At 40.1% G+C, this 12,584-nt stretch overlaps 2 protein-coding genes across 33 annotated transcripts in view; one reads left to right on the top strand and one right to left on the bottom strand.

The window, feature by feature from the left end:
* Positions 1–5,964: 5,964 nt before the first annotated feature.
* On the top strand, positions 5,965–8,577 carry cd8a (CD8a molecule). The gene is made up of 6 exons (XM_030373797.1): positions 5,965–6,118; positions 6,243–6,566; positions 6,715–6,810; positions 6,985–7,086; positions 7,384–7,423; positions 7,759–8,577. The coding sequence occupies exons 1-6, from the start codon at positions 5,983–5,985 to the stop codon at positions 7,802–7,804; spliced, it is 744 nt and encodes a 247-aa protein (XP_030229657.1). The 5' UTR covers positions 5,965–5,982; the 3' UTR covers positions 7,805–8,577.
* The window catches only part of cast (calpastatin), a 33,805-nt gene continuing 29,640 nt past the window's right edge, over positions 8,420–12,584 (bottom strand). For 31 of the 32 annotated variants that reach the window (XM_030373776.1, XM_030373783.1, XM_030373768.1 and 28 more), the window contains 8 exons: positions 12,474–12,566; positions 12,298–12,330; positions 11,866–12,081; positions 11,518–11,604; positions 11,219–11,299; positions 10,966–10,995; positions 10,480–10,580; positions 8,420–10,180 (listed from right to left, as the gene is read on the bottom strand). In XM_030373776.1, coding sequence (XP_030229636.1) covers positions 10,488–10,580; positions 10,966–10,995; positions 11,219–11,299; positions 11,518–11,604; positions 11,866–12,081; positions 12,298–12,330; positions 12,474–12,566 — 633 coding nt within the window. In that variant the 3' untranslated portion in view covers positions 8,420–10,180; positions 10,480–10,487. The remainder of the gene's footprint in view (positions 10,181–10,479; positions 10,581–10,965; positions 10,996–11,218; positions 11,300–11,517; positions 11,605–11,865; positions 12,082–12,297; positions 12,331–12,473; positions 12,567–12,584) is intronic. The other variant, XM_030373766.1, reaches the window with a different exon arrangement.

Genomic DNA, 12,584 nt, shown 5'->3' with positions numbered 1-12,584 from the left:
AAGGCTGCTATAGTAGCATCGACTTCAAATTCCTTATTTTGTTATTTAAAGTGATCAAAAAATGTGGGGACCAGCCTATACCCCACTAACTCGGGTTCCCCTCGGGAACGCTCATGTCCTCTGCTGCTGACATTTCGTTACCAACTAAACCTAAAATAAAGATGGACAATTACACCTCTAAACTGTGGAATACAATACCTCAAGGAATCAGGGAAGCAAGATAACATCTTTACGCGCCACTTATAAACATACCTCTTCGAATTAGCCTGCAACTATCCATTTGAATGCTTCTTCAAATGCAAGTAATTTTTTTATTACTTCTTCTATCACATTTCTTTCTGTGTTGTTTTTAATTTGATGCATCAGTTTGTATTTGTGTCTATTCTTTTGGTTGATACTCATTCATTACAATGTCCGAATTGGTGCCATTCAACTAAAATGTATTATGATTATCCTTGTTATTAGTGGTAGGAGTAATCGTAGTAGTATAAGTATTACTCTGTTGCATTAACCTTAGCCAATCAAGGTTTGTGATGTCATCAACAACAGCCTACACCCTTACCACAGCAACCACTAACACTAAACACACCATAGTGTAAGACCTAAACTCAACGCTTTGAAACTGTACACCTTACCTTAACTATACGTTTACCGAAACCTCAGCTTTACCATTTCTAACCTTAAACATCTCTAATGCATCGTTGAGGAAAAAAGGGTGCCAGAAAGTCAATAGTTGTGTTGAGTTGTGGATGAGGTAACCTGATCAAGGTCATTAACAACAAATGTGGGAAAGTGTAAGACAACCAAACAGCTCTGTGAAACTGCTTTAATTATACAATATATTGTTTTAATGTCGTGTTTGAGGATTCCAGTTGAGAAACAATTTATTAACTGCTGAATAACATTGAAAGACTGAAACGAAACAACACAGTATATTTGTTGATTTGATAATTTATGAATATACATACAAGCAAGAAGCAAGTACATTAATTCGTCTTTGTTGGCGCAAAGTCAAGAAATAATTTGTTGTCTCAAAGGATATGTATTACAGAGACGAAACAGTGTTCTGAAAATTACTTCCATATAGCGGATAAAGAGTGGTGAGAAATGAAAGAGACACCCACATACACAAACACACATACATATACATGAACAAGCTGCATCTCATGTAATATGCGTGAATGTATTTTAGCGAGTGTAATTGGAGCACAAATGTATTTACATTCAACAGCAACAACAAATGTAAACTATGGTTTAGCTTTACCTTATCTAGTGCACACGAACACCTGTGCACACATGCACTCACACAAACAGACACACACACACACACACCATGGTGCACACACACTCACACACACACACATAAACACGAGAAGGTGAAAGGCATCTGTTCTTTGGTTTTTCTTCTCTGCGATAATGAGAGGAAGAAAGAGAGACAGAGAGAGAGAGAGAGAGAGAGAGAGAGAGAGAGAGAGAGAGAGAGAGAGAGAGAGAGAGAGAGAGAGAGAGAGAGAGAGAGAGAGAGAAAGATGAGAAAATGAGCAGCCTTCGCTTGAGATGCCATCTCTCTCGGCTGTCCGCTTCTCAACTCTGAGTGCCTCATTGTCTCTGAAACAAAAAGCCACAAGAACACCACAGACCTCACCGCAAACACTGAGACACACACTCTGTGACACACACACACACACACACACACACACACACACACACACACACACACACACACACACACACACACACACACACACACACACACACACACACACACGTACAGGTAGAGACAGTCTCGCTGTTTCTTTGCTTTCTGTTTTCAGTCAGTTCTAGAGCTAAACATATTTCGTTTGAATTCCTAAGGAAGAGGTCAGAACACCACCTGTCCATCTATAATTAAAGAATAGAATTAGAATTTAGTATTAAAACGGTAATGTCCTTTTGATCTGGGATTCAGTTCTAGTGTGGCATGTATATGCCACTGTATATGCAGTGTAAATTCCTTGGTTTGCCCATCTTTGTTATAATACTTTAGGAGAGCTTAGAAGGCAATGTTGGGTTTTCAGGACTTCTATGGGCAACCCCTGGGAGGGATCAATGGTTGTATCAAACTTACTACTACAACTAACTACTATTGCATAGCCTTACATAGCCTACCTTTGTCCACCTCTTCTCTTAAGATATAACGTTATTCACAGTTCATTATTCCGTTGTCTGATGTTAATAAATAACCAATTAACAAATATGACACAAATGTTATAAAGCAAAACAAAAAAGGATGTGATCTTTCAGCTATTCAGAAAGTATTTTGCCTTAGATATCCTGTAGTCTAGATTCAGTATATAGAATAAAGCTGCATACATTTTTCTGATGTATCCTTATCCATAATATTATGATTATTTAGCCCTTCTGGTTATATGTTAACGCAAGATAAGTACATATGTATTTATATTTAAACACAGAAGAAAATGGAAATCCCGCCCCTTCACTTTCCACCTTACACCCACGTAACCTTTTACACAATGTGCATATTTATGTTATAATAAGCAGCACATGAGCTACAATAACATCTTATGATCAAATATGTGTACGTACTAATCTTATCCTGTAGTTTAGATTAGGGCTTCTTACAGCGGACATATTTCCTTGTTGATCTATTTCAAAATGGATGCAAGAGTCTAAGACAAATGCCTGGTGTCCACTTCCACTTCAGCTTCCAATCCACAACACAAAAAGAAGAAATAAATTAATAAAATAAAATAAAGACGCACAGCCTTGCTGCGATGGAGGTGGTAATGGGTCCCTCCTCCCGGGACGATATACCAGCACTCTGACCAAGAAATCAACTCACCAACAAACAACCACTCAGCACTCACAGAAACAACGTAAATTGCTTCAACAGAACACAGACACAAACGGTCATACATGAGTTTTAAATATTATTTTTGATTTGTTCTATCATTTGTACAAAGTCTACCTTATTTCACTGTATCATGTGTTTAAAAAAAACCTAAGAATAGATTTGCCAGCAATGTTTAATATAAAATATTTGAAGCACATATTTGAAGTACAATCTGAAGACTTCATAATACTGCATTAAAAAACGAGAGAAGCCATTGCTATAAACATATATATATATATATATATATATATATATATATATATATATATATATATATATATATATATATATATATATATATATATATGTATACATATAGTGTTCTTTTGATAATGAATTGTAAAAAAAAATATTGAACTATTTGCATTTTGAATTCTTAGGAGGGACCAAAAGTCATAAGAATGTGGTTAAATCATTGTTCATATACCACAATTAGAGAAAATTAGTTTAGATCATCATATGGCAAACACAGGTGTCACTCATAACACTAAATATGTCTCTTCTACTTTGACGTGCCACAAAACAGCTAGTAGATAATACGTACGTATTTATGTTCACTAGTTTAGTCTGCTCCCCCAGCCCTGGCGCTTCAAAGCAGCAGACTCATAGTACTACGAACTACCTGAGACTACCTGTGTTTGTCCTACGATGAGTCGATGACACCTGACAAGGGTCCATTCTGACTGAAAATATAGCATAACATAAAACTATATCCTTATATATATAACGTCTAATCTATTTATATTTGACACTTTTAAAGCTATGTCGAGATTTGGCATCAAGCGCAGTATATCAGTTCTCTGTTTGTGTTTGTAAATATGGGTGTATTGGCTTGCATGCGTGTTTTATGTGTTTGCGTTTTATGTGTATTTATCACACACGTCTGATGATATCTCTACTGGTATCCAGAAAGCTCCTTGTAAGGTTCATGCTCCTGCCAGGGGTACAGACACAGCCATAAACAACAAGCTAACTTCTGACTGATTGACTGACTACTGACTGACTGACTGACTGATGGACTGACTACTGACTGACTGAATACTGACTGGCTGACGGACTGACTCAATCCCTTACTGACTAAGTAACTCATTGATCGATTGATGTATTGATCACATGCCTAATTGACTTACTGTCTGTGATGCTGTTGAGTCCTTGCAGCGTCCTGTCCTCCAAACCATATCCCACAATGCTTAGAACCGCTAGATCTGACCAGAGAGAGACACGACAGTGGAAGCTGATTGAGGGGAGGAAAGGAGAGGTATTATTTTTCAAACTACATATGAATGTCAGGTCTGTTGAACACGCACCCACACGGCAACTCAGGGCATTCTCTTTGGCTTCCCCTGGACACCCACTCCATAGGAACACACACATTCTCACACGCTGGGGACAGTGAAGATGGTTTCAGGTTGTATATCCCCAGTGTGAGTAAGACAGGGGAGCCCATGCAGGTGTCTGGGGGAGGGGTGGGGGATATCATACTATTGGAAAATTGTAATGGGTGTACGTGTGTGTGTGTGTGTGTGTGTGTGTGTGTGTGTGTGTGTGTGTGTGTGTGTGTGTGTGTGTGTGTGTGTGTGTGTGTGTGTGTGTGTGTGTGTGTGTGTGTGCGTGCGTGCGTGCATGTGCGTGTGTGTGGCGCTGTGAGTGACTCAACCCTGGAGAACAGCAATGGAACGATTCAAGTGGGCTTAAGGCTTCCTCTGAGACAAAAGGAAGTCTCCCCCTGGTGACATCAGTACCTCATGCAACCTCAAACTAGCCCTGTTTCAGCCATAATATAAATCCCCCCCCCCCCCCCCCCACACCCAGCAATAAAATACAATAAGATGAATGAACAAACAAAAATCGAAAAGACTAGAAAACTCACAAACAACAACAAAGTGTGTGAAGGCTGAGCCTTGGTAAAAAGAAAAGTCAGAGAACGCTTGGGTTTCGCAACCGTGTCTGAATCTCTGCCTACCCACCCCGGAGCAGCCGCAGTGCTGCTGAATGTCACCTCGCTTCTGGTTACCAAACGTGTCAATAGATGTTCCGTCCTGGGTCGGAGGAAACAGGACGGGCCTCAGAGCCATGCAGCATGTGTGTTCCACACGTCGTAGGTGGTTCAGCAGCGAGTCATTTCATTGTTTGTTTATCAATTGAAATGGAAGTCTGTTGTTGATAAGCCCTATGACTGGGTGGGCTGGGACAGGTCATGGTTGGTTTTTGTCCTTCTTTTAGAGGTGTTGATCTTTTAAAAGCTTTGCAGGCCTAATGGGCCAGCACATGTTTTATTCAAGACAAAACACAGTTTCATGAGGACATGGTAAAAGCAGCAGTGCCAACATATAGTTGAGCTGCTGGTAAAATTAATAGAGGATAAGCCAATCTAACTTTAATATACGTGTAGGCTTGCTACAATGCTGTTCAGATTCACTGTATATGTATTGATATTTAAATAAAAACAATCCTTTTTATTTATTTTTTGCATGGATAGCTTGAATATATTGTCTTCTTGATGATGTATTGAGATGAGTTCATCATGGAAGATGAATGAATTTGGATGACAAAATGTGAAGCATGGGGTCGTTACGGCTCGACCGCACCACAAGAGATGTCTTGAATAGTCAACGCATTAAAACAGCTGGACAAAAGCTGAACTTCAGTTGACTGTATGCAAATGAGCACAAAGTTTGGCATGTGTACGGCCATGTGATTGGACAATCCTCACAATCAGCCACAGCATACTAGATTCAGTTTTTTTGGCCATGGTACATTTGATAATTGAAGATAAGTTGACCATAAAATGTCGGAATTCCCCCAAAATTTGCCCATGTCCGTATGACAAATGTCCGCATTAATCCAGGCTCTAACCAAGAATTGTCTTGGTTGCACCCCCCCCCCCCCCCCCCCCCCCTCCCTCCCCCCACCCCAAGGTGTCGGTGCTGTTGATAACATGGTTGTGTGCTCTTGTTCATGTTTTCTAGGTTTCACCATAAAGGCCTGTGCCGCGAACCAACTGGTGCAGCAATGCTCTTTGCAGAAATCCAATGCAATGATCCTACTTGATGAAGTGGAGACATGGGTTACAGGTGGGGCGTGGTCATATGTCGCACTACATTTTGTCAGACTGGGCTGCTATTCTTCACACAAAGAGACGAGTAGACGCTACCAAGCTAAAGACAAATAAAAAAATGGACCAAAAAAGGATTAAGGCCATTTCCCTTTTTATTCTGTTTCAAAGTAAGTTGTATTGACTGCATTAGTAGCTAAGTTTGATACCAAGATTTAATTGAATTTGTTTTTCTCAATGCAGTTTCGAGAGTACTTTCTAAATTGTCATATATATATTTTTTGAATATTTCAGACATTGTATCACTGCATGGTGAGGTCATTACACCTGAAGAAGGAGATAAGGTTCAAATCAAATGTGAATCTCCACAAAAAAAAGTCACTGTCATGTGGCTTCGGGTCGTGGACAACGGCGCAGAATTCATTGCATCTTATCACTCCACTGGCATAAGAAAGACGGAAACTATCTTGAACGAGATCTACAGTGAATCAAAGATGCAGTCTGAAAATATACTTTCAATCAAAAAATTTAATTCACAACGAGACAGTGGTGTTTACATCTGCGCTGCGTTGACTTCCAATACACTCATATTTGGAAAAGACACAAGACTTCAACGGGGTGAGAGCACTTTATTATATAACTCATATTAAAACATACGTATTAAATTACTTTACAGTCCCAAAAAATTTGTACACTTTGGGAATTAAATCGTTTCAGATTATCTTTTTCTATTGATAATTAAAAAGAAAATCTCCTTTATCTCAAGTTGTATCAGTGACCCCAGCAGCCGCTGTGCCTGCCACCAACGCAAAGACGCCTTCCACTCCAATGGTCTGCACTTGCAACAGCAAAACCGAGGAAGGTAAGGGTGTGGTCTTATCATTACAAATTGTACATCTCAGTCAGCCCACCTACTCTTTTTAAATGATGGTTGTTTGTAGAAGTTGTAGAAGTTCATTTAAAAAGAGTTGGTTGGCTGAGCTTAAACTTTTAGCTGAAAAATGGCCCAAAGTCAAAATGTCGTCATGTGTTTCAGTCTTGAGCATCTGGGACTGCAGCCCCATCATTCTGGGCTCCTTGGCTTGTGGTTATGGCTTTATCATCTTGCTCTTCGTCATCACAATTGTCTACTGCAACAGTGAGTCCAAGCCTTTATCACTGGTCTTCAATGTACACCATCCAAATGCTGTGTAATGTGTCCACTTTTGACTTGAATTAAGACGAAACTGTGGACGAAACAGCTCTCACTCACATCCCTTTCTCAATGTGCAACATTTTGAGCAGGGTGATGGTATCAAATCCTGATGGAAAATCATTGCTTCCATGTTCTCCTGGTTTTACTCACCAGGTCAATGCATGAGTCTTAATCCATCCATGAGTTTAACATGGCAAAGCACTTCAGCTTGTTCTGAGTAACACTTTTTCTTTGTTCAAGGGATAAGGACAAGGCGTTGTCCGCATCATTATAAAAGGCAGTAAGTTATTTTGTCCGCGTGCAGACACACACAAACACACAACAGGGGCTACATATATATATATAAATATAAATACACACAAAGGGCATATACATACATATATACATATATATACACATATATATATATATACATATATATATATATATATATATATATATATATATATACATAGAAATACAAAACACAAATCACCTCAGACACACACGCACAAATATATATAACATAATTATTCATTCATATTGTTATTATTATATTATACTTTATTAATATATATATATTATTCAGGATAATTGTAACATTATATTTACTCTTAGTCTTATTGTCTTCTACAGAAAACAACGGCGGAAGGTTGAAGGAGGACGTGCGATGGAAAACTGAATACGTTTTGAAGTTAATTTTAAGTCCATTTTAAATTGCTGCTCCTATTCTCACGTGTAATCTAAAAATAATTGGTTTTAATCAAACAGGGAATGTAGAATTATTCTCTTTATACTCAAAATATTAAATGCTAGTTGACTAATGACTTGGCAAACAAGAGAAATGGTTAAACTTTGCTCGTAAACATATACCGTAATATTTCCATCCTTAAAATATTAATATTTAATTAATATTTAAGAAATCAATGTAGTTCATGATTTAGAACTTGTTAATCAAGTAAAACCAGGGAAGAAATGTGAAAAATACAATTTAATGAACCAATTTCCATTTTTTGTATTTTCTCTTTTTATTTGTCAACTTAAGCAACGAGTAAAAAATAAGGACCCATTTTTCAGTCCTAAACTGATCTCCCAGATTAATGCCATTTATAATGTAACAAATAGGCCTACTAGATAATCATTTTTTTCAGCACTTTGTAAGAGTGAAATTATCAATATTTTTATTGGATTTCAACTTAAATATTGTATCCAACCATTTCTTAACTTAATATCTATTGTCTTTTTCAATAAACTTTTGGATTCCCCGCTTGTAAATAAAACGTACAAAAGCTACAACTTGTGAGAACAAATGTTTATTCTTATATTTTCAAACACATACATTTGGTTTAATGCACATCAAACCCACGTTTTTGAAATCCCATCATCAGTCATCCAGAGGTGTGGCACAGAATTGTAAAGGTTTTAGACAGAAAGTTTAAGCAAGGATAATTGAAACTGAAGCCCCCACGAGTCAAAAGGAAGTGGGCTTATAGAAATATGCACAGTGAAATACCACGGAGCCCAAAGACAAAGAGACCGTATACCTGCTGGGTGTACTGCCATTTCCCTGCACAATAAAAACAGCATACTCTATCCTGTCGCTAAAATATATTTGGCATTTGTCCATACCATTTTTTTTTCTTTTAGCATACTATTTTTTTTGGGGGGGGGTGTATTTTATTGATTCGTTTTTATTTTGGGGAGCATAGAGCCTATTTTAGATTGGGAAACTAATGCTGAATCTAAATTAGTGAATCTGATTCATTTTTTTGCAATTGTGTATGTGTCTGGATTATATAATGACATCTAATCCAGACACAGATCCAGCATTAGTTTTCCCTTCTACAATACCCTCCATCTTTCTCAACATATCGTTTTCCCTGGAGAAGCCGGTTTAAACTGACATATTCGACAAGGAACCTCCTAAACATCAGCTGGGATTGGACCCAGTGAACGATACAGTGGTGGTATATTAACAACAACATCTCTCCCTTTACTACAGTATAAAAACTAAGGCAGTGTGTAGAGTTTCTAACTACCTTGGTTCTAAGTGCACTTTTGAATACAGATAGGATTTTACTCCAAAGCAGTACACACACACACACACACACACACACACACACACACACACACACACACACACACACACACACACACACACACACACACACACACAACCTCTCACGGGATATTATTGCTTTACAGAAAATGAACAGCATTCACACAACGTTCTCAGGAACAGAATCAAGCAGACCACATCCTGTAAACCCTTTTTTTTCATAAATTTGTCTTTAATATTGTAAACTAAATGTTATCCATCAATATATTTAAGCAAAGTAAGCTGTACACTAGTGTCTCAATTGCGTTCAACCACATAATAGATAACTGGGCTACTTGGCTGTGCGTATTCAGGTTGCACACCCTATACACACCACTAGAGGCCACTCTCTCACACCAGCTGAAGGCCCTTACCGCCCCCTCTCTGACATGGAGACGTCGCCGCAACACCATGGCATCGAGGCGCTTTAGTTTGTTTTTGGTGGCACCAGCAGCTGTGGTGCCCGGTCCCAATGCTGATGGGCATCGCCTGACTTTGTATCAATGGGCCGACAGACGATGAAAACATTTTTTTGTTTTCTTTTAAAAAAAATACTTCCCCTATAAAATCCTCACCATCCCTTCGCCCTCATATATCAACCGTCCCAACTCATCTAATTTAGGCCAACGTTCTCTGGCTATCATTCATTTCAGTTTTTATCAAATTGCACACAAAGGGGAAGTAAATCGTCAATCTTCTTGTTTTCTTAATACACATGAAAATAAGCAGGTAAGGCGTTGCACACAGTGTTGTGTCTGTGTGTGTATGTATGTGTAAGGGTGTTTACAATTGTGTTTGTGTGTGTGTGTATGTTTGTGTGTCAGGGGGTAAGCATGCTGTGTAGGCATAGGGTTCTGCTGTCATCCAGTATACATTCTCCATCACTTAGAAAAATAGATTTATAATCTAGAGTGTCAATCCCACAATCGCGGTAAAGGGTAGAAGAATTGCAGCATGACTCTGAAAAGGTAAAACACACAACGGAGGGGATCAGTAAGAGGGTTGTAACAATTAACACATCTAGAAAAAACACACTTCAGTTTGATAGGGCTTTTTAGACGCTCCCTGAAAAAAATTCAGTTGGGATGTCCTTTTTAGACACTGCCTGAACAAATTGAAGTTGGGATGGCCATTTTGATATGCTTCCTAAAAATAATTCAGTTGGGGTGGCCTTCATGAGTCACTCCCTATAAGAGTGATTAACTGGTATGTCCTATTTGAGAGATTCGATAGATACCATTCAGTTGTGGTTGCCTTACCAAGTGGTCTAGCTTTTGCCTCCCTTCTTCGCAGACATAACATCTGTGCGGAAATCACCGGCGAGCTGGTCAATGGGAGATGGATCATCAGCATGGTGTTTCTACAAAACATGAAGCTAAAATAAGTACAAGGTATATGAGTCGGACAAGGGTAGAGTTTATGTATTGAAAATAGATGAAAAGTGTCACGTTGGCACTAAAGATGGGATGCAGTGGATAACAAGATGAGAGGTATAAAAACGCCGTTGCAACAGCAATTACAATACGCTTTATGACATTCCATGAAGACAGGAAGCAAAAGAAATTCATTTAAATCTGAAGCAGCGTGTTGGCAGCCTGGATAGCAGAGCACAGCAGATGTGGATAATTTATCACATTATCGAGGTTGAATTAGTTGAATTAGTTGAATTATTGAAGGTTAATTGATTGTTTTAGTGACCAAGGCCGACTTCTGTTAGATCGACATGCAGCAGGTCATGCCCTTACTTTTGACTTTGACCGTGACTTGCTCTTGCCCTGTAACACAGTCGATACCTGGGGTTAGGGTGGACATGGGGGCTCGGACCTCCGCATGGGGCCGATGGAACTACACCGATTACCGTTAACGCACCGCTAATGCCTCATAAGAAACGGTACAGTGCACGTTGTATGCACAACCTGCATGCACACACATACACACACACGAGCATACGTGCAAACACACACACCACATCGTAATATTGTACAGTTTCCTCCTCACCTGGGCCTTCTCCCCCTTGCTCTTGGCTCCAGGAGCGTCTGCGTTCCCAGATGAAGAGTCCAGGGAAGGCCCTGTTGTTTTCTGAAGTAAGAGAAACACTTCAGCTAGAGTCTCTGCCACACAGTTTGTGACTGTTGACTTTGCTCCGAATGGACCAATGGAACCATACCGTTTACCGTTAATGTGTCCTTAAAAACCTGTTATTTAATAAGCTGTGTGCATGTTGTACGTACACAGCGTTACACAGAAGCCAATATGGTGGGCGACGACATTGTAATATTTGAGTGTCCATTCCTCACCTTGGGCTTTTCCCCCTTAGATGTGGTCTTAATGGCGTCAGGGAGCAGGGAACCAGCCAGGGAGTCCAGGGCCGACCCAGCCATGGGCTGGAGGAAGGGAACAGAAAAGAAAAAAACATCTTTATTGTTTAGTCTGGGCCGGAGGTTATCCTTTGGCCTCACGGCAGAGGCATTAAACCAGTACATTAGATACAGACAGACATCACATTAAAATAAACACATTTTCTGTTTGACAGGTGATAGGTGTTCATCAGGTCTTATTTAGGAAACACTTTGGTGAACAGAGTCAAGTATCTAATCATCTTTTAATCAAGTTGATGTAAATTAGGTGTTCAGTTCTCCTATCACCTTCAGGGGCTCTGTGTCGGGCACTAATTGCTGCGTCGCTGGGGGGGCTACAAAACAAGGTGCAGCGGCGGGTGCAACAGCGGCTGCAGCGGCGGGTGCAACAGCGGCTGCAGCGGCGAGTGCAGCGGCGGGTGCAACAGCGGCTGCAGGGGCGCTGGGAGCCTGAAGAAAGTCACCGGACAGCAGATCGAGGGCGGCAGCGTCACCCATGGGTTTCTACAGACGGTCGGAGGAGAAACAAAATGGTGGGCCTTTGATTTTTAAAGTGCATGTATTTTTTTCCTAACATTTTTGGTCTAAAGCATGATTTGCATTGTAGTGTAGTGTAGTGTAGTGTAGTGTAATGTAGTGTAGTGTAGTGTAGTTTAGTGTGTGTGTGTGTGGGGGGGGAGAGTGTGCTTGTGCGGGTGCGGTCGAGCGTTGTGATCTTACCTCCTTGGGTTTCTTGGCCTCAGCCGCTGCCATCTATAAAGGAATGAATCTTTAATTAATGCCGCCGCCCATGGGTTTTATAACTCTTGACTGGGTTTCAAGCACAGGGTCCATATACTGTCCATTGACTAGAACATGTAGCGGGAGTCCATATCAAGTGTAAAAGGCCTCGTCACCTTGATGTCCTCCTCGGTGGGCCGGTACTCGGGGGGCAACGTGCTGTCGTCCTCGCCCATCAGGATCAGCCTCTCCTCCACCACCTTCTTCTCCTGCCACCAGGGAAGCAA

The sequence above is a fragment of the Gadus morhua genome, chromosome 13, assembly GCF_902167405.1.
Source record: "Gadus morhua chromosome 13, gadMor3.0, whole genome shotgun sequence".
NCBI lineage: Eukaryota > Metazoa > Chordata > Actinopteri > Gadiformes > Gadidae > Gadus > Gadus morhua.
Note: the sequence above shows the minus strand (reverse complement) of the source record. Positions and strands in the feature narration are given on the sequence as shown.